This window comes from Sinocyclocheilus anshuiensis, unplaced genomic scaffold (genome assembly GCF_001515605.1).
Source record: "Sinocyclocheilus anshuiensis isolate Anshui unplaced genomic scaffold, SAMN03320099.WGS_v1.1 scaffold801, whole genome shotgun sequence".
NCBI lineage: Eukaryota > Metazoa > Chordata > Actinopteri > Cypriniformes > Cyprinidae > Sinocyclocheilus > Sinocyclocheilus anshuiensis.
In genome coordinates, this window is record NW_015536541.1 from 295784 (window position 1) to 317294 (window position 21511).

The 21511-nt window shown below is 35.7% G+C and overlaps 2 protein-coding genes across 2 annotated transcripts in view; both read left to right on the forward strand.

Moving 5' to 3' along the window:
• The window catches only part of LOC107697304 (histone H2A deubiquitinase MYSM1-like), an 11002-nt gene extending 5690 nt beyond the window's left edge, over positions 1–5312 (forward strand). The window contains exons 14-20 of the mRNA XM_016498030.1: positions 1584–1634; positions 1761–1835; positions 1954–2142; positions 2230–2362; positions 2594–2699; positions 2988–3045; positions 4784–5312. Of these exons, the coding sequence (XP_016353516.1) occupies positions 1584–1634; positions 1761–1835; positions 1954–2142; positions 2230–2362; positions 2594–2699; positions 2988–3045; positions 4784–5116 (945 nt within the window). The 3' untranslated portion in view covers positions 5117–5312. The remainder of the gene's footprint in view (positions 1–1583; positions 1635–1760; positions 1836–1953; positions 2143–2229; positions 2363–2593; positions 2700–2987; positions 3046–4783) is intronic.
• A 1610-nt stretch (positions 5313–6922) lies between these two features.
• LOC107697537 (metalloendopeptidase OMA1, mitochondrial-like) lies at positions 6923–19395 on the forward strand. The gene is made up of 7 exons (XM_016498337.1): positions 6923–7703; positions 8894–9101; positions 9351–9524; positions 12199–12306; positions 16031–16159; positions 17403–17477; positions 19093–19395. The coding sequence occupies exons 1-7, from the start codon at positions 7297–7299 to the stop codon at positions 19315–19317; spliced, it is 1326 nt and encodes a 441-aa protein (XP_016353823.1). The 5' UTR covers positions 6923–7296; the 3' UTR covers positions 19318–19395.
• Positions 19396–21511: the final 2116 nt, after the last annotated feature.

Genomic DNA, 21511 nt, shown 5'->3' on the forward strand with positions numbered 1-21511 from the left:
ATATATATATTCTGAACCCCATGTGGATTTACACAAACTGAGAAAGTCAAAAAGTGTTACTTTGTGCCCCGCTTTCCCCTACCTCTGTAAATAAATACAATATAAATTCACGTGTCGCGCACTTTAATGCCCTTTGAATGTAACGTGTACGTTCCCTTGGAACTGGAATCATGGCGGAATTTCATGTGAAGTCCACTTCGCAGGGCACTTACGGTCGAATAAAACCACGCTTGAATGCTGCTGCCTGAACAAGAGACCTCCTTACAAAGTGAAAGTGTTGACTGTTGTCACTATCTCGCGAACGCGCCGGCGGATCTCCACCAAATTCGGGGGATCCCTTCAGCTCGAAGAGCCCTCTCGAACACCACCCTCCGCGTGTCGGGATCGCTTGATCGGTCGGCGCCGGACCGCAAATTTAACCACCTGTAACTCCCGAACCCCGGGGGCTATCGATGCGGGGGTGGTCTCATTCGAAAGCGGGCCTCTAGACGTACACTCGATTCACGTTCGAGAGGGTTCCTCGAGCTGAAGGGATCCCCCGAATTTGTTGCGGATTCGCCGCGCCGTTATGGAGATATGGTTCAGAGTTTCAATGGTTTTCCATAGAATTAAGCTTTAAAGCGTTTCATCCAGGTCGCCAGTAGCAAACAATGGCGCGCACTCTGCTGGACAAACTACGTAATTACACCATTTCAAGCATTTTATCTGCGTTATATGTTCTGTGAAAAAAAATTTCATATCGGCGACAAGCTCATATAACGGCCGATAATATCGGCAAAACGATATATCGGTCGGACTCTATTACTTGTTAATAATGTCTGATCAGTCTTTAAATGTTTAAAAACGTGGTTTATCATTTTATCTTAAGTACAATTAATTCTAAAATTATGATTAAAAAAAAAATAAACACAATTAATCATACCCCCTCACCCTTAAGACTGGAATACAGATTTTAAAACACTAGCCATCATACACTTGTCAACTTTGTCAATGGCTAGAGATAAAAACTGGGCATCATCAGCTGGCTTGCTATGACTTTAGGCAACTTGCATTGACTTCTCCAGATTGTAAATCGGGAAAATCTGAGCAAAAGTCATATAGGGTGTTCCAGCCTTCACGTAAATTCCATAATTAGGAATTGTCCTAATCATTGAAACAATTCAAGCGGGAAGTGCCACCGAAATGCCTGTGTTTGCCAGTTCTACTGTAATTCCTCTTCATAATTTGTGTGTTCATCAGGATTATTATAGTTAACTAAAACTAAAATAATAAAAAAGAGTTACTTGAAATAAAATAAACGTTAACCGAAACGAAATCAGTTATAAAAAAAAAAAAAAACTTATTTCTTTTCAGATACTTGCCAATTTCTTATTTTCATTTAGTTTAACTTGATGTACTAAAAAACTAAAACTGAAATAAAAATGTATAAAAACTAAAAAAAAAAAAAAATCATAAAAATGTAATCAACTTTAATAAACTATAATAGTGTCTCGGTGATAATAAAATAACACTTGTCATTTATTTTGTTGTATAGAAATAAATCTCATCAAACTTATTTTGTCTGTTGTGTCTTCTTGTCTCAGGAACCGTTCAGAGTGATAGTTTGTGCTGAGGCTCTTATTGTCATGGACATAGTGAGTATGATGTAGAGCTGGTTTCCAGATATAGTTAATCTTGGGTTTGTTTTTGTTAGTTTTTTTTTTGGCTTTTTCATTAATTTCTCAGTATTATGTTGTACTAATAGTCCAATCCTTTCTCAGCATGCTCATGTATCCATGGGAGAGGTAATTGGCCTTTTAGGAGGAACATATGAAGAGGAAGAGAAGGTGTTAAAGGTCAGTTAATTCATAGATTCATTCATCATAGAGTCTGGCGGTTAGTTCAGTCAGTTTAAGAATGCTGTGACAATAAATGCATGATGATTCGTTTGTTATTTTGCTGATGTTTGTGCAGATCTGTGCAGCAGAACCATGCAACAGCCTGAGCACAGGTCTGCAGTGTGAGATGGACCCCGTCTCTCAGACTCAGGCATCGGAGCTGCTCGGGGCCAAAGGTCAAAGTGTGGTTGGTTGGTACCACTCTCATCCAGACTTTGACCCCAACCCCTCTCTCAGAGACATTGACACTCAGGCCAAATACCAGGTAACACATCACTGTATTATATTGTATTTGGACTAGGATGGTGTCTTTGGTTATGTGTCACATCCTCTCTGTCTGTTTTTATGGCAGAGTTATTTCTCTCGAGGAGGTGCTCCATTCATCGGAATGATTGTCAGTCCGTATAACTCAAATAACCCGTCTCCCCTGTCTCAGACCACCTGTCTGCTGGTACAGGAGGAGACCGGACCCTCTGGACCTCAGAGTATGTCACAGCTTCTTCCATGAAACTCATGCATTCACTTACAAATCCCTTACAGCAGCTTTAACACTTCTTATTCTAGGTTATCTGTGTTCTGTAAATGTTTAATGGTCTTTGTGCTAAGTGCTAGAGTCATGATTGTTAAAGAATAAATGAACAAAGGTGTAAATAATAAAATAAGCCCAACAACGGCTGCAGCTGAATTTGAATCAGTTCGGGTTGTTTGTTTTTTAGGGTTTCCATACCGGTTTAACATCCAGTACTCATCTGAGCTTCCTGATTGGTCAGAAGTGATGAGAAGAGCAGAATGGGTGGTGTTCAAGTACAGGCTGTCTCATGGGTGAGCTGCGTGTTTTATGTGTGTTTTTGTGTGGGCAACCTTGTCTTCGACTGGAAGAGGGAAGCTAGAATACATAAAAATAGGAATATAAAGTTACAAAACGCTGCACATTATTCACAGTTTCATAAACTAGCCTCAAATAATATTGTAGTGATATAAATGTGACAATGAATGCTGAAAATTCAGATTTGCCATAACAGGAATAAACTGCATTTTAAAATATATTCAAATAGAACATTTGAAAATGTATATATATATTATATATATTATATTTTATTCTTCTTACAGGAGTGTACCAATGGACAGGCTCTTCCGCAGAGATTCTTCTCTAACTTGCCTGGAAAAGGTAATAAGTCTCATCTAGACTTCATATCACACCCACAGTCCGCCCAGTGTATATACAGTACTGCACTTGAAAATTGCAAGAGATCTCAGCTAGAATGATTATGATTTTATTACATTCAGCGTAAATGACGATTGATAATGAATAATGTATTGACATTGTGACTTAAAACTCTAAGCTCATAACATTATTTATGCAGTTGTAATTTTGCAATGTTAATGCATTCATAGTACATTTGAGCTTCATTAAGCTGTCTGTGTAAATGCATCCACTTCAGCTGCTTCCGTTTCTTCTGCAGTGGAAACATAAATTTTGTTGATACTGATTTTATTTGATTGCTAACAGCCCGATAGAGGCTTACTATAAAAAATTAAATTTATTAATAAAATGTAAGAATTTTATATGAAAGATAACACAAACATTTGATATGATTATGAAAAAATTGCCTTTTATTTAGGTAAAAAACAAAAAAGCCTTGGAAATCAATTTGAGGGGGCAAATACAAATATGCTGATTTATGTAAGAACTGATATAGAAGACTGAAAATATTGCTTCAGAATAAATTACAAATTAATACTCATTACTCTAAGGCACATGCATTAAAGTTAACTAAAGTTAAAACTCTGTGTAATTTACATTTTATTTCAATTTTGCATAAGTTCCAGCCTTTACAAGTTCAGAGTTTCAGAGTTGTTCCTTCACTGCCCAGACTGATAGAACTTTGGGTTATTGTTGAATTAGGTCATTTGTATTCGATGGCAGTACAATTTTCACAAACAGAAACTTAATGGCTGATTTTTCATTATGTCTAGCATTCAACATTTATTGGTAATTTGTTAAATCAATTTTGAAATATCTGCAAATGTATTTTGACATTTTAAGCTGTCTGCTGATCCATTTCTAATTCAGTTCAGAGTGATACAGTTTATTGAAATTATGTAGATTTTCTCAAATATTCAAGATTATCATCATTGCATCATTGTCAAATTGAATAGTTAATTTAAAACATATAACTGGTCAAAAGTGTGGGATCCTTAAGATTTTTGGAAAGAAGTCTCACATGCTTACCAAGGCTGCATTTATTTGATCAAAAATACAATAAAAACATTAATATTGGGAAATATTATTTCAATTTAGAATAACTTTTTTTTTATGTTTATATATTTTAAAATGTAATTTATTCCTGTGATGGCAAAGCTGAATTTTCAGCATCATTACTCCAGTCTTCAGTGTCACATGATCCTTTAGAGATCATTCTAATATGCTGATTTGCTGCTCAATGTTGAAAACATTTGTGCTTCTTCATATGTTTTGTGGAAACCATAATATATTACCATTCAAAAGTGCCATTAAAAACATGTTTTTTTTAAATAAATAAACAAGGACAAATTAAATTAGCCAAAAGTGCCAGTAAAGACCTTTATAATGTTACAAAATATTTTTTTTTCAAACAAATGCTGTTATTTTGAACTTTCTATTCATCAAAGAATCCTGAAAAGTAAAATGTATCACAGTTTCCACAAAAAATATGAAGCAGAAAAAATGTTCAATATTGAAAATATCAAGAACCATTATTAATGATTGAGCACTAATAATAATTGATTTCACAGTGAATAAATCGATATTTATTTATATGCATTTATTGTTACATGTTAGTTGAATGAGTTCTGCTAAATAATTACAATTATAAAATGATTCTTTTTATAATTAAAAATGATCTCTTTTGTCTGTCTGTCCATAGATGCTTACGTCAATCCAGAAGATTTTGGAGCAGGTCTCAGAGATTGACATTGAGACTTTCCTGTTACAGATAGAAACCTTGTTTAATACACACTTTCTCCCCGAGACTGGCTCTTCCTCCTCTCATCTTCATGAAACAGTAAGGCAGCCTCAGTTACTGTCATTCATCTCCTCTGAGCCAATCAACAGCAGCCAGGCCACGAATGAGACTCGTGTTACTGAGTCTGACAGCCCAGATGAATTGTACACTACAAGACCTGTCAACCACGTTAAAAGCTGTAACGAAGAAGAGGATGCACCTGTTACACAAGCTATCAGTACAGAAACTGTGTAAATAATAACAATAAATCTTAACAACCTCAATGGAAGAACTTAGCATAAAGAAATCTGCTACTGCAGAGAACAAATGTATCATTGTATGTGTAACATTGCATTCATGTAGATTTTTATATTTATAATAAAAAAGTATAACATCTAATCTGCGTTCGCTGACAGGCGCAAGAGCCAGAGACAGACGCGTTTTTACAGCGCTGCGCATTATAACCAATCACACACGATTCTGTTGAGCTTATGAATGCAATGGCCAATCAGGCGTTCAGATGAGTCATCGTCGCTGAAACACCGGAGTTTTGTTCAGTGCGCAGTGCGCGCGCTCGCTGACTGATTTCTGCTCTCGGCGAAATCTCATCAGAAACAACAAAGTGCAGATGTGCGTACGAATGTAAGCAAGATATTAATTTCACAGTGTAAACAGCTTCAGTGATTATAATGGGAGTTTTTGAGAGTGCTTGAACTCTGGCTAGACTGAAGTCAATGATAATCTTCTCTGATAAATGTGCTTTGCTCTCTTTCTGTACAATGAAAGTGTTATAATTAGTAACTTACAAAGTTTTTATTAAATTCACGTTAAATACAAAATCAGTCGTATTAAAATATTTGATGGCATGACACCCATATCTGGTACTTCAGTAAAAAGATGGGGTTTTATGCGTAGATTACACTATTAGGCTTTTGCCCATTATGATCAACTAACATAATCTATAAAGGTGCAACATGCATTTACTTACATATTTGAGAATCGAGATATTTCATGATATAGTTAACACGTTTGGGAATATTTCGAATAAAAAGGGGGAAGAAATAAATAAAACATAATTATAACCTATAAGTTACAGTGACTGCTGTGTGTCACATGACAAGCATGACGAGAACCCCCCCCCTTCACTCGTGCCCCCCAAAAAATGAGTGCATGACGCCCCTGACACTACAATACAAAATTATAATTATTTGACAGATAAATTAAACATGATGAAACATTCATTTGAGTTGAAATCGTTATAGCTTACTTCTAGAGATTGCAGTGATAAAAGACATGGTGAAAAATGACTGAATAAATAATACTGGAAGTAGGTTAAGAGGAATTGTAAAAGTGTGCCCCCTAAAAGCACAAGTGGCCCCTGCCTGGCCCCCCAATTACTGTGGGATAGAACCGCCACTGATTATGAAAAAGATTCACTGAATTTGGAGTAACACAATTTGAGTAAAAACAAAATGGTGAACTTTGATATAACTGGCAAAAGCTGTACTTTTTCCTGTTTAATTTAATTCACTTTAGCGTTTCATAATATCATTTGCATATAAACACCTATTCAGTTTTGGGTTTACACTAGATGTCAAGATCTGAACAGACACGATAAAGTTTTACTAAAATGCAGAATTAAAAATATCGGTGGTAATTGTGTATTCTCTACTAAAAGCGGGTAAAAATGACCAGAAAACAATGGAATGATTAATAAAAGGTATCGTGTAGTGTTAAAATATGAATGATTGTGTCATTATTTGACCCTCTAACTCTAACACTTTCTATTCTATTTTAATTCTACTTTATCTATATTTATCTTCTTTTTTTATTTAAAAAACAAAACAAAAAAAACACTAGCTTTCTATTTTTTCTATTCTACTTGTTTTTCTTTGTGTGTGTGTGTGTGTGTGTGTGTGTGTGTGCATAATATGTATATGTATATGTGTATATCAGTGGTGTAGTCCTAAAGAAAAAAATGGTTTACTATTACCCAGTAATATTACCCTATTACCCCCCCCCCCCAAATGACTAAATAAATAAATGTGACTGACGGACGGAACCATGGTGAAGTGCCGCCGTTCGCAGGGGGAGAGATTTAACTGTCGCAGTGAAGTACGCGGAGGAGAGTTTCGAGGGCATCTTTACAATGAAGAACTTCTCAAAACAGACAGATAAACTTTTTAAATAATTAGTGTGTATAATTAAGCGGTTGTCGCAATGAAAGTCTAACAGCACTGAATGTTTTAGCGGTCTGGTTAAAGTGTAATGCCACCTGCTACATGTAGACTCATAGACTTTGCTTTAAGACTGAGATTAGTATGTGAATTTAAAATGCATAATGTGCCCATATAACCTACAAACTGTGACTTAGTTTATCATTATAATTATTACGCAAACGAGGGTATGAAGTTGAATGTTCAGTGTGTTTTATAATGACAATGGAGCAGATTTGTATTCGCCTGGTCAAACTTGATATGCTGTCCACCATAAGAGCATTAAACCGCTTCCCTTCAGTGATCAGATGTTGTGGACAGAGACAGGCTCACCGCCGTGCATCCCTCTGTGCCTCTGCTCGGACTGATCTCATGAGGAAAAACTCGTCTTCCTCTCTGAAATCAAGAGGATACGTCACTGCTGCTTCTTCATCTCTCTGTCTGAGATCAAGATCAGGACTTAACACCTGCGTAACTGCATTCAGACCTCCAGCTGATCGGGCGCCGTTGATCATTCAGCCCACGCGTGAGTTTCACACCTCAGGCAGACTGAGAGCTTTACCTGCACCCTTGATATGGATGGTGCTGAAGCCTCTACAGAAGCTTATGGCCATCATACTGGGCAGGTGAGGTTTTACTTTTTTTTTTTCAGTCATCAGCCTGTGTCAAGAACAAATAAAACTGGTGAATCAGTGGAAAGCTCTAGGTTATTAACTAGCAAGAGTGATGACCGATGCTGCTGCCCAAGATATGACACACTAAATGGCCAAAAAAAAGCTGCCATTTGGATTTAAATAAGCAAATAGTGAAGAGTCTAGGATTGGATAATTAGTGCAGAGATGAATGTTTCTGGCATGTTATATGGTTTGCAACGACTCTTTTAATCCTAACTGATGCATTGTGTATCATTTCATTTCTTAACTTTGAAAGACGTACCCATGTGCATATTTCAGGATGACAGTGTCACCCAAATTGTGAAATAGTGATGTAGGGATCATGAGGAATTTCATATTTTCATTTTCATGTATAAACTGGCCACCACAGAGTCCTGAGCTTAAGTTGCTTAACCCTATTGAAAGTCTTTAGGATGTGCTGGAGTCGACTTTACAGAGTGGTTCGACTCTCCCATTGAGAGTCAAAAATTAAAGCATCTCTTGATGGAAATAAATGTTGTGATGTTGCGTAACATTGTCAAAACAATGCCACAGTGAATGCACAATTTAATCAAAGTGCTCAGAAATATTAGAGTGTGCAACTCTATATTGGGCAGCCGGTGTATTTTTATACAACATGGTGAATAGGATGGCCAATATTTTAAATCTGTACAACTTTTTAACATAAAATTCATCAGATAACTACATCTAAATAGGCCTATATTCTTTGTAGATACATATTTAGTCAGAATGTTATTACTTTTGTTATGGCCAGTGATGGATATAGTGGCCAATATTTTAAATCAATTCCGTTTTTTCCTACCCCTAATTATTAGCTGATTTCTTAAAAAAAAAAAAAAAGTGAACAATAGTGAACGTGTACATTTGAGGCATTTATAGTCCAGAACAGTTTACAAAAATGTTTTATATTCACATAACCTGCAGGAAGTCCACCAAATGTTCTGCAGGTTATGTGAAAAGCAGAAATCTACCAAAATCCTTGGCTTATACTGTCTCCATGTACTACTACATTATTACTGTGGTTAGTTAATGGGGTGCATATGGCAGGTCATGGCACCAAAGTTCTTGGTTTTCTGTGAGGGGGAGCTAAGGTTTAATGATAAAAATTCAGATTTTATGTGTATCTCTTTCTTTGTCTCTAGGAGCATCAGAAAATGGTGGTTGGCCCTGCCGCCCAATAAAAAGCAGCTGTTTCGTGAATGGACGTGGCGTCGACGTTGGCACTTTGTGGGAGCAGGGGCAGGACTGCTGTTCTTCGTCTCCCTCGTTTTACTCACTCACCTGGATGAATCTCCAGTTACAGGCAGGACCCGACTGCTGGTGTTCAGCAGGTACGACCTCAGTCGTGCAGTTGGTCATGTCCACACAACTTGTTTAGTCTGTTTACGGTTATTTTTTTGGTTGCAACAAGTTGCAAATAGTTGTATGCCAGTGCCTGGAGCTGGTCCAAAATGATTAGTCTGAATTACATTTTCCTGTGCTATGGGATATTATGAAAATTAAATGTGGCGTTTCATTTCATTTCAAATCATTGAATTATTTCATTTCATTTAATATCATGGACTGTTGCTCCTCTTTCTCCTTCATTCTCTCTCTCAGTATATGGAGGAGTTTAAGGATTCTCTGATCGCTCCATCGGATCCCAGGCATCAGGTGGTGGAGCAAGCGGTTCGGATTCTGGCCGAGAGAAACCAGGACATTGCTGAGATTTCCTCTGTCCCCTGGACGGTCCATGTGGTGGACGGCCCCACAATCAATGCGTTTGTTTTGCCTGTGAGTCTTTCTCTAATAATAATCCAAGTCTATTCATTTTTTTAGTTATTTAAATTTTTTGTTTTGCCAATTTTGAGAAGCAACTCTAACTGCAAAGAAATCGTCAGTCTTATAGTTTGCGTGTATTTAGAAGACTTGCTTCTTCATTATCCAACATATTGTATGTTGAGCATTATATACATACACAAAAAAAGAGAATAATACACAATATGAAGTACTGATACAGCATTTTGGGCATACAGCATTTTTTTCAAAGTAATACATATTTATTTAGCAATGAAGAAATAAATTGAATTGAAATTAAACTGATGTGACTGTAAAGACTTTTCTTAAGTTACAAAAAATTTTTTTTCCAAATAAATGCTGTTCTTTAAAAAAAAAAATCACAATTTCCATAAAAATATTAAGCAATACAACTATTTATGACATTGATAATAAGAAGAAATACCAGCATATTATTATGATTTCTGAAAGATCGTGTGACACTAAAGACTGTAGTAATGGCTGCTGAAAATTCAGCTTTGCCAACACAGAAATAAATTACATTTTAAAATACATTCATATAGAAAATAGCTATTTCTATTTAATTTCTATTTACTAGTAATTACTAATTGTAATAATATTTTACAATATTACTGTTTTTCCTCTCTGATCAAATAAATGCAGTCTTTGTGAGCATAATACTTGAACAGTAGTATGCATATGTCCTTATTTGACTGTAGTATGTATATGTATTATGTATATGTCCCTATTTCATCAAAGTCTTTGTAAAAGACGGGAGGTTTCTTCATTACGTCGACGCACCACCAAAGTGCAAAAGGGAGGGATTTTTTTCTATGACATTCAACCACAGCTGTCACTGTTCTAGACTGTTTGATCTGTCTCTGGATATATAGTGCAATCAGCATCAGTCACGTTCTGTGGCGGGAGGGCGAGCACCAACGTGCTTTCGTCATCATGCGTAACCTTAACTTCTGCAGCGATTGTTGGGAACAAACATCCCTCTCTTAATAAGAAATATGAAGTCAGGACTAGTCTGTATGGGCTGAATAAAGCAAACCAGTATATCACCAGTAAAGTTTAGATGGATGACGATTGTAATGGAGGTAAAGACGATTACAGGACATACAGCAATCGTACACAATTAGACACACGAGTCCATAATTAATGTGCAAACAAACAGGCCGTGTATGTGCATATATACATATATTTTTTAAAGAAGTCTCTTATGCTCATGCATTTATTTGATCAAAAATATAGAAAAAAAACGTAATCTTGCAACATGTTATTACGGTTTCTATTTTAATATCCTTTTAAATATAATTTATTTCTGTGGTGCAAAGCTGAATTTCCATCAGCCATTATTACTCCAGTATAAAGTGTCACATGATCCTTAAGAAATCATTCTAATATGTGCATAGACCTGAACAACCATCAATCACTTAATTAACCCTCGCATTGAGTTCCTCAATGAGGTTAAAATTTATATTAAATGCACCAGTTCAGCTAGAATCTGGAGGTACTTGCGTTGCATGTCCGGGGTTCCATTTGTTGTCATCCTTGCAGAAAAGGGGGTTTCCCGCGGTTACTGACTGGCTGGAAGTTCAGTCTTGGGAAGCCAGTGGTTGGGCGTTGGCTGACGACGCGGAGTTGTGGTCTGGTTAAAGTGATTACTATCACTGGTTTACATGATGGTCATGCTGTGCATTTCTTTGACCATTAATCTTGCTTACTTGCCCCAAAATTGACAATCTCCTTCCTGAGATGTTATGATCAGTGTGTTCTCTTGTGTTAATTTTGAAAGCTGTTCTGTGAAAGTTGGTTGGTTAGGCTTGCTTCAGACTGGCTTGTGGCGCCAGGATCTGATTTACGAACATCCTGTGTCTTGGGCCTCTGTGGAATTCGGCTCCTCGTGTTTCAACCATGTTCTTGACCAAATCTTAGATTGTCTGATTCGGTCTGATACCCCACAGTCATCATTTACTCACCCTCATGTCGTTTCAAACCTGTATGACTTACTTTCTTTTGTGGAACATAAAAGAAGGTATTTTGAAGACTCTTGGGAACCAAGCTGTTTTGGTTACCAATGACTTTCTTTGTATGAACAAAAAATACTGAGATGTTTTTCAAATGATCATCTTTTATGTTCCATAGTTTATGTTAGGCCGTTATAGCCTAAACGTTTAAGTGTAATACATTTTATGCTGAATCAAATAAAATATTTATTTCTAAAGCTACTTTTTGTAATGTCTACTTGATACTTTTCTCATTTAACACAATAATGGCTTAAAATTATTTTTTGTGGGTATTTTTTCACAGCCAAATTTAATTTGCAATTAATTAGAACAATTACTCGCTACATCATGTTATTGATTAGATTAAAAAAATTTAATTGACTGACAGTCCTAATAAAAATATATAGATACTCTGTAATCGAACCCTCATTCTTGAATTTCCTGTTTGTGAAATTACCCAGACAGTTTTTGACAATTTTTTTATTAGCTACGTGTATGAACATTTCTTCATACAGTTTAGTACTCTCGTAAAGAGAGAGAAGTGTTCTTAATTCACTGCAGATGATTAAAGAAAATCTTGAGACTGATTACTAAGAGGAGAAAATTATTCTGATTTCACAGCTGGAATGATTGTGTGTGTGTGTGTCTGTGTGTGTCAGAATGGAAATGTCTTCATCTTCACAGGAATGCTGGAGGCTGTAGCAGACATCCATCAGCTGGTATTCATACTGGGACATGAGATGGCTCACGCTCTGATTGGTCATGCAGTAAGTCCCGCCCACACTGTCAAACCGCTGCACAGAAACGCCCGAATGGACATTATTTTTGTCATTTTATCAGAATCTATTTTAACCCAATAATGAATTATGCTAAAAGTAAAGTATCCAAGAGCGTAGTATTAATTTCTCTAAGTAATCTCTCCCTTAGGGTCATTTTGATTTAAATGTAAATGTATATGAGTATTACATGGTCTGCTATCTGCACCCATTGTCAGGGTCGTCACACTGCCTCTGGCCTTTATAGTTTGGATCAAACTAAATTTGTACTTCCTTTGCTGTGTCTCTCAACTTTTTTCTGGAAGTAAAAGACCCTTCATTAGATTCAAGTACTCACTTTATCTCTCTTTTGCATGTGTCGTGTTTTACTTTCATCTCTTCTCTTGGTTTAAATGAAGAGAAGGAGGCGTCCTCTCTCAGAGGCACTAAGCGCTGTTAAGGGTTCGGTTTAAAGAGTTGTTTTAGTTTCAGAGCTGTTGCATCACTGCATGCTTGTGGCTCTGGTTAGGGTGAAGGAGCTTAACACTGATATCAGGACTAATATGACGTGGTTGTGAAAAAATAAAATGATTTAGTACATTTTTCTGTGACATTAAAAAGTCCCTTTAAAGCCAAGCAACATGCTGTTAGGCTCATGAGTGTTTCCTTTGTTATTTCAAAGCTGCAACAAGCTAGTAGCAGATGCTGGAACAGATTTCAAACCTTTTTAAGTTGGCTTGAGAAAGCCATTTAATTTGCAGCCATGCAAGCCATGATTTACAGTTCAGATACAGGTTTTCACAAAAACAAAAATCTTATACAACAGCATTTCAGCCTTTAGACCATTTTTATGAAAAGGGATAAATCAAGCATATAAATTGTCAATTTAAAATGTATAAATATTACTGTCTTAATTGTTTAGATTTTAGAAGGCACATTAACTTCTTTCTCATTTACAACTCTGTGTTTGCTGCGTAAAAACATGAATTGATATTTTGCATTGATCTGACCATAATCACAAAGAAAGGCTTATTGGAAATGCAAATTCATTCTCTGCCACGAGGTGGCGCTTTAGGAGCGCTTAAATATTGTGGTTTCCCCGGTAACGGCTGTACACAAAGCAGCTCCGAGCTCATAAACGCTGTTTTATCAGGAATTATAGGTAAAATGAAATTAAAATGCCAACGACACGTTTCTGAGGACAGTCAGTTGCCTTCAGATACATTCAAATAAAGACATCCGCGCCGAGTTTTGACTTGAAACATGCAGTGCTCATATTTATTCAATGACATCATTGCCTTTTGAAGTTTAATCCAGCCGTATCGCGACTCTTGTCTTTCTGTCCCCAACTGTAAGATCTCTTGAAATTATAATTAAAGGGGTTATATGCTGTTGCTAAAAAGAACATTATTTTGTGTATTTGATGTAATGAAATGTGTTTATGCGGTTTAAGGTTAAAAAAACACATTAGTTTGAATCGTCAGTGGCAAATTCCTTAAATATAAAAAACTTACAGTCTGTGAGTCAGAACAGCCGGCATTGTAGTCTACTCTACCAGGATCAGGAAATTAATCTTATTATTATTATTATTCTTCTGAGCCAAATTTCGACGCCTATCTCCTCTTAGAGCTTTCAAGCTAGAACCATCAAACTCGGCCCAGACCTTCAGACTGGTCTGACTTACAGTTTTCGTAAACCAGACTATCAAAACCACCAAAAATCCCATAGACTTACATTGATGGAATGTTCAGATGAGCCAAGACTATTCAAACTCCAGCTATCAAACTTTCAAATGTAAACTCCCAGAATCCATTGAGACTAAATGCAGCTTCCCTTCTATGTACTATTTCTAATCCATTTAAACTAATAGGTTGTTTGCACTCTTGCTGTCTGACTCACACCTGAAGCGTGTGCACAAGCCCCATCTCGCACAGCATATCTTCAGTTCTGCCGAGAGACGCGTTTCAGACGGCGCTCGAACACCGAGTTGATTCGTCTTACGCATCTCCTCATGTTTGAACAGACACATACACACAGAATTATGTCAATAGTACCCGTCTCGACGATCATTCTCGTAAACGCAGTCGGTTATGTTTTAAATGAATGTAAACAGCTGAGAAAGAAATCGGATGTGTATCATTATACTGGATCCCTGCAGTCGGATTTAAAGGGACAGCAGCCTATAAATACGTGCTGCTGAATATGTCACTAATGTTAACAAAACAACAAAACGGCTATAACAAAGATGAATCTAAATTTAATTCATATAGTGAACACTATGCAGTGTTATTTTACACTTAATTATTAAATTTCTGTACCTGAATACTACTGTTTATTTTATCTATGCTTGTAAATTGTGTATTTCTTTTTTTTTTCTTTTTCTTTCTTTTTTTTACTGACTGTTCACTTGCCTTTAATCATGTTTAAACTTTCTCAGACTATAGTTTTTGCTGTGGTATATGAAGAAGCACTTAAAGTGTATGGAAAGCAAAGTTACAATGATATAAAATTAGTGCCATTATTATTACAATTTTTTTTTGTATGTTCACACTGATGTTAAAATTACAATTTCTAATTTGTGACATTTCTTTTTATGTAATGCTAAAACTGCTGTGCTGGTCACTTTCAGAAGTTGTAGTGATTCTTTCTTTTCCAAGAAAGAATGTGAAACAAATTGGTTATATAATTTTAATTTTTAAATATTTAAAATGAAATTGATTTTACACACTTTAAACAATATTGTATATAGAGTATATCACATTTTTTAACAAGGTATCGCATATCGCATTTTTCTTCAATATTGTATATACAGCGCAGTGTCACCCTGTATCTATTTATATATTTATATATTTCTTTATTAATATTTTAATATATTATCTATTAAAATATTAAAATTTAAATTGAAAAAATATTTCTCAATTTTACTGTTTTGCTGTATTTTTGATTAACAGCCTTGATGAGCATAAGCATAAATTATTATTACCTTATTAATGGTAGTGCATATGTGAAACACAAAAGGAGATTTTGTGTGTCCTTTTGGTTTCGCAAAATGTCCAAGCAGCTCTTTTCCACACTGAAGTAGACCGTGAACCGTGGCTGTCAAAAAAAAATGACTCCAAAGTGTCACTTATGATTTGTTTGCTATATTTTTTGAGCTATTTAAGTCTTTTGAATGCGATAGCTTTGTTTAAGGACCAAACCAAAATTTGAGTTGATAGACAGCAGTAATGAAAAATAAAAAACATAAATTTTAATGCAAATAAGCTATTGTAATAGGTTAAATGATTATATAAAATATAACCGAATGATTCCCGTTACTGTATACACAGTATACACCACAAGACCTCATTACACTTATCACAAGAATCTCAGAATGCTCCTTCAACACCATCATATACAACTGTATGACCATGAAGCTGGCATAATTACCCAACAAATCTGCTTTGAGGCATATACCCGGCCACTCATGGACATGTTTTGGCATATCTGTTGCCCTTCTTTCAATACAGTGTGTATCGTGATTACAATTCAGTGTGATTCATCATGTCTCTCTTTGTTAAATTGCTTGTTTGTTTTTCTGCATTGTTCCTAATTGGGCATGCTGTCAAAGAATGGGCTGCTAAGCAAGAGTGAAAAAAAGGTTCTTAACACAGAATTACAAACAAATTAGCATAGTAGATAAATGACGAAATCAACAAAAAAAGAAGCCCATAATGAATTTCTCTCTCTTTCTCAGGCAGAGCAGGCCAGTTTGTCTCACGTGGTGGAGCTGTTGTCTCTCATCCTGTTAACGGCGATCTGGGCGATCTGTCCTCGGGACAGTTTAGCAGTGCTGGGCCAGTGGATACAGGGCAAACTAGTGCAGGTGACGGCTGACCTTATGATCTCTCTCTTTCTCTTTTTTTCAATTGATTCATAATGTGCCTTCTTTCAACATGTTTCCACTGGTTGCGGCCCTTTGTCTTGCTAGTCTCAAACCAATGTAAATATAATATGTTTACATAAAATATATAAAAAAATATAGTTTATTTTAAAATATTTTACGGGTTATATATTTTTATGTAAGTGCTTGCATATATTATAATTTAATAATATGACTTTTGTATATTTTGTGTGTGTAGACAGACAGACAGACAGATAGATAGATAGACAGACAGACAGATAGATATATAGATAGATAGACAGATAGATATACAGATAGATAGACAGACAGACAGACAGATAGACAGACAGACAGACAGACAGATCTATGTGGAAATATTTTTTTCAGAATTCTTTAATAGAAATTTTAAAAGAGCAGCATTCATATGAAATAATATGAAATATGAATTCATATTTTTTGTAACATTTTAAATGTCTTTACTGTCGCTTTTGATCAATTTGATGCATCCTTGCTGAATAAAAGTAGGAATTTATTATAACAGTTACTCTCTCTCTCTCTCTCTCTATATATATATAGTTTGTTCAGAATTAAGTATAAGACATTTAAGGGACTGAGTTTAGGTTGGGTTTGTCCATTAATGATGCAAACACTCCTTAAATATTGATTCTAAAATCCCTAAAAGACCGTTTAAACGTTAATAATTATACTCCTCTGCTCGAGCTCAAGGAAACCTTCTCAAGTACTCTCTCGCCACCATTGTAAAACAATAACAATATCTCAGAGGAGATCTTATTTGGGTTTCTAAAGACTTCAATTTGAGGTTAGTTAAAATTCAGCTACATTTATTTGTTCTCTAAATGGATATTGAATTAGCATTTTCTGGATCACTGTACTGTGCGAAACAAAGGCCCACTTTCAATTTAATTGTACTTTGGTTTTTTTATGGTGTTTTTCTTCTAAGATACCGTGTACTCTCTTGCTCTCCTTTTAATGTGGATATTTTCATCCCTTTCTTTCCTTGTTTTTTATCATCTTTCCCCTGTTACATTTAAAATAAATTACATTTTAATGGTTGGGCTTTTTATCTCCTAGTCATTTTGTTCTCCAAATATGGTTCATTTTATTCTGTCCATCTTCCTCTGTTTACTCAATATAGCTTGTGTGTGCTCTGTCAGAATAGCTCATTTAACTGCATATTTTCTCTTTAATTTTCTCTGTGTTGTAGTTCTTATTTGACCGGCCCTTCAGTCGTAAGCTGGAGGCAGAGGCGGACCAGGTTGGCCTGCAGCTGGCTGCCAAGGTACTGCAGATATTATTATTATTATTATTATTATTATCAAGGTTCAATTCCAAGGGAGCACATATTGAATGTCCACCTAAAATGCACTATAAGACAAGTTTCACAGTGTAAGCAGCTCATATGTTTCAGAATTTACAATCCATGGATAAGCAGCATATTGCTGCGTCGCAGAAGCATAGCTGCAAGTAGACGTTTGGCGTTGAGCATGTTTTACACCCCATAACTGAATTATCAACCTTGAAGTCCGCGTGAACCGGAAGTTGCTGCCGACTTTATTTCAGTGTAGTGACGTATTTCCTTCTGAAACGGAATATTGAATAGAGGGCATGGTTTTATTTTGGCGCTCCTCCTCTCTGTCTCTCACTCATATCAAACTAACGGTTGGAGGGGTGTGTTTAAAAGGATATTCTGCGTAAGCCGTCAAACTGACATCATCAGAGAAGTACTGCCATTCCAGAGCGGAAGCAAATGTTCAGATTTTGATTAAAGATTACGAAGACAAACAATTTTTTTCAGCTGATTAACTTGCACGGATTAATTGTTAACATCAAGACTAGCAATGTGCGCTAGTAAAGTAAATAAAGTCAATTTTGATTTCATGCCGACTTTAACCATTTTCTGAAAAACATCTGTGTCAGGCTTGATAAAAATTCCACAAACTTGACACAAACAGCATTTTCTGATCAGGAAATCAGACTAAATGAAGATGATTTAAGCTGTTTATAGCTCAGTGTTATTTTAGTATTGTTTATATTCTATTAAGTATTAGTTTTAACTGGTATTTATGTTTTGAATTTGATTTCAGCATTATTTGAATTACTGAAAACAATTTTTAATAGTTTTAGTTTCAGTTAACAAATAACTGTTAAAGCTAGGGTTTGGGATTTAGGTTTTGTTTCATGTAGATTATGTAAATTAATTAGCATTTGGATGTAAATGTGATATAATACATGAATAAATATACTCTAACCAATCACTGCTTTTTTTTTTTTTTTTCAGGGATGCTAAACATTTCATTACACATTTCACCTCTATGTCACTCTAAATAAAAGCTGTATAACTAATAATTAGAAACTTCTTATTACTAGGATAAATTAAAACTGGGAACAACGGGATCCTACATGACCTCTAGATGGCACTGTTTCTTTACAAACTGCTTGACGGAAGCATTTCTCTGTATGTAGCAGTGATCTGATTCACGGTGTAGTGCTCTTCCTGACAGCATGTCTCCTGATCCCATGCTTGGCATCATTATGGAGAAACCGTCAATTCCCTTCTATCTCTTACAGTAGTAATAACGGGCCGCCTGCTGCTCGTAAACGGGCCCAGATCTGGCCTGCCACAGCCGGCTCGGTGAAGGACACTGGCACGTTGCTGCGGTAACGATGCGAGGCTTGCTAGACTAGTCATGAGTCATGCTGTCCCTGATCCCGCCTGCTCTCAGCTCCAGCTAATGACGTTGTCCAGAGCTTCGAGCGCTCATGGGTGTGTGTGTGTGTGTGTGTGTGTGTTTGTCATCTCCCTGTTTGCTTCCTTTGATGGTGACGGAGCTTTATCATGCCTGAAAACCATCTCTGTATGTGTATTTATTGAGATTGGTGTGTGTTTCTGTCAGGCGTGTGCTGACGTGAGGGCGGGCCCAGTGTTTTGGCAGCAGATGGAGATCTATGATCAGTTGAGAGGCGAACCCACCATCCCCGAGTGGCTGTCCACACACCCTTCCCACCAAAACCGTGTCAGACAGTTGGACCGCCTCGTCCCTGAGGTAAAGCACACGAAAGCAAATACATGCATCATTAGACAATGTTACATGAGTGAAATCTTTCCACGCAAACTGTAACATGTACAGTGGTGTATAGCAGCATTAAATTTATGGCTGAGATGGTAACAACCTTTTCAAATGGTTAAGGAATTGATCTAAAAGAAAGAACCATCAAATCCATGGCCTAGCATAGTTGTTTTTAACCATTCTAAGCTCTGGTGCCAATGCATCATTTCTAGTCCCATTTTTTTCTGTCCTTCCTTGTAATTTTCATTTTTCTTTAAAAAAAGTGGCAAACATATGGACTGTGGAGGACTAAAAGTATTGCTTAAAAAAAAAAAAATCAATAATCATGAAATTAAAAAAAATTAAATGTAAATAAATACATTTTCAAATAGTTTATTTTAAATATTCAATATTAAAGATTATTTGATTGATATTTAAAATCTAGTTAAATTTAACAGTAAATTGATAAATATTTTTAAGTGCATAATTTCAGTTGAATTTTATAATGCATTTACAGATTACTTTTCTTTATCCATTTGCCACTTGCCCTTCTTTATCCTTTTGCCAATCGATAAAATGTCATTGGACAGTTCACACATGGAAGTTCGTTGGTTGCTCCCACATCTCAACTATCCAGTGGCATTTTACACAACCAACCAATTGCTAAGAAAAACAGTTGGCAAATGGATTTAGAAATTTTTATTTAAAAAATTGCATTTAAAATGAACTTACTAATGTACTGTTATTGTTAATATATTTAACTTATATTTTAAACAAATTAATGAAATAAAAAAAAATAAAAAAGTATATTTGGCAATTCAAAACGTTGGAAATGAACAGATAAATGCTCTTCTGCTGGAGGGGAGAACCAAACGCAAGAGCCATGAAAAGGCCTGGAGGATCCATGAATCGCAGAGACGTCAGAAAACTCAACATGCAAATGGTGGAGTCCTTAGATCAGTACTTGCAACCACAGGAGAAAGCCTTCATAAGTGATTGAGGCTAAATAATTCACCATGTGAGCCGTTATGCAGCACCAAAATCTCATGCTTGATTCTGAACAAATGCCATTTCCTCTCATAAAATAGCAACATTCTTGATGGGAGTCATCCTAATTTGAAAAGTGGATTGAGAAAGTGTTTATAGTCCAGGTGTCACCTGCACTAGTTTGCTATCCACTTCCCCAGCATAAATTATTTACAGTTTGGATATAAATATGAGCCACCCCTCCTGGAAATGAGATTTCATAATTATTTGTATGCATTAATTCTCAGTGGTGCACTCAAGATAATCATTTTACAAGTTAAGGCACTGTTGCCGGCCCAAAGTTTTTCATCTTTGTTTGCTGTTGCTAGGTAACTCAGGAGGAGAAGACTAGCTTCATTTGTTCCATTGGTTTTAGTACTAGAACTTAACATAGACAGATCAGTACTTGTGTCTTGTGACATGGATGCATTGTGGAAAATGCAAAGAATGCGAGATCTTTCCATTCTCATATGAGAAAGAACAATTAACCCAAGACATTTATGGAAATAAATTGGCAATAATAATTACATTACCATTTGGAGTTGATAAGATTTTTTTTCTTCTAAATAAATGCAGCCTTGCTCACCAAACATACAGTAAAAACTTCTGTAAAATATTGTTATATTGTAAAAAAATATATATATTCCTGTGATGCAAAGCTGAATTTTCAGCATCATTACTCCAGTCTTCAGTGTCACATGATCCTTCCGAAATCATTCTAATACACTGATTTGATGCTCAAGAAACATTTATTGTTATTATAAATGCTGAAAATAGAAAACCGGTGTCCGGGTTTTACACTGGATAAATTAATAAAGCAGAGTAGTGACTGTTTTTATACAGTCTATGGTAGTGACACGTAACCTGGCAAGTATCTTCATTCACCAACTTGCAACACCGACCGCCTTACTAAAACACACACATGTGGGAGATGTGGAATGGATAAAAAATAACTCAGAATTAATCAAAAAAGTGCTGCTTAATATTTTTGAAAACTGATAATTTTTTAATAGTATGCTTTGTGGAATATAAAGTTTAAAAAACAGCATTTATTTGAAATGGAAATCTTTTGTAACATTATAAAAGTCTTTACTGTCACTTTAGATCAATTTATTCTATTCTTGCTGAATAAAAGTAATAATTTTTCTTAAAAAAAAAAAGAACCTACTGACCCAAAACAGTTAAACGGAAGTATATTATTAATGCAAAAAAATGTTAGAATGTGTATTATGTTTTTTAT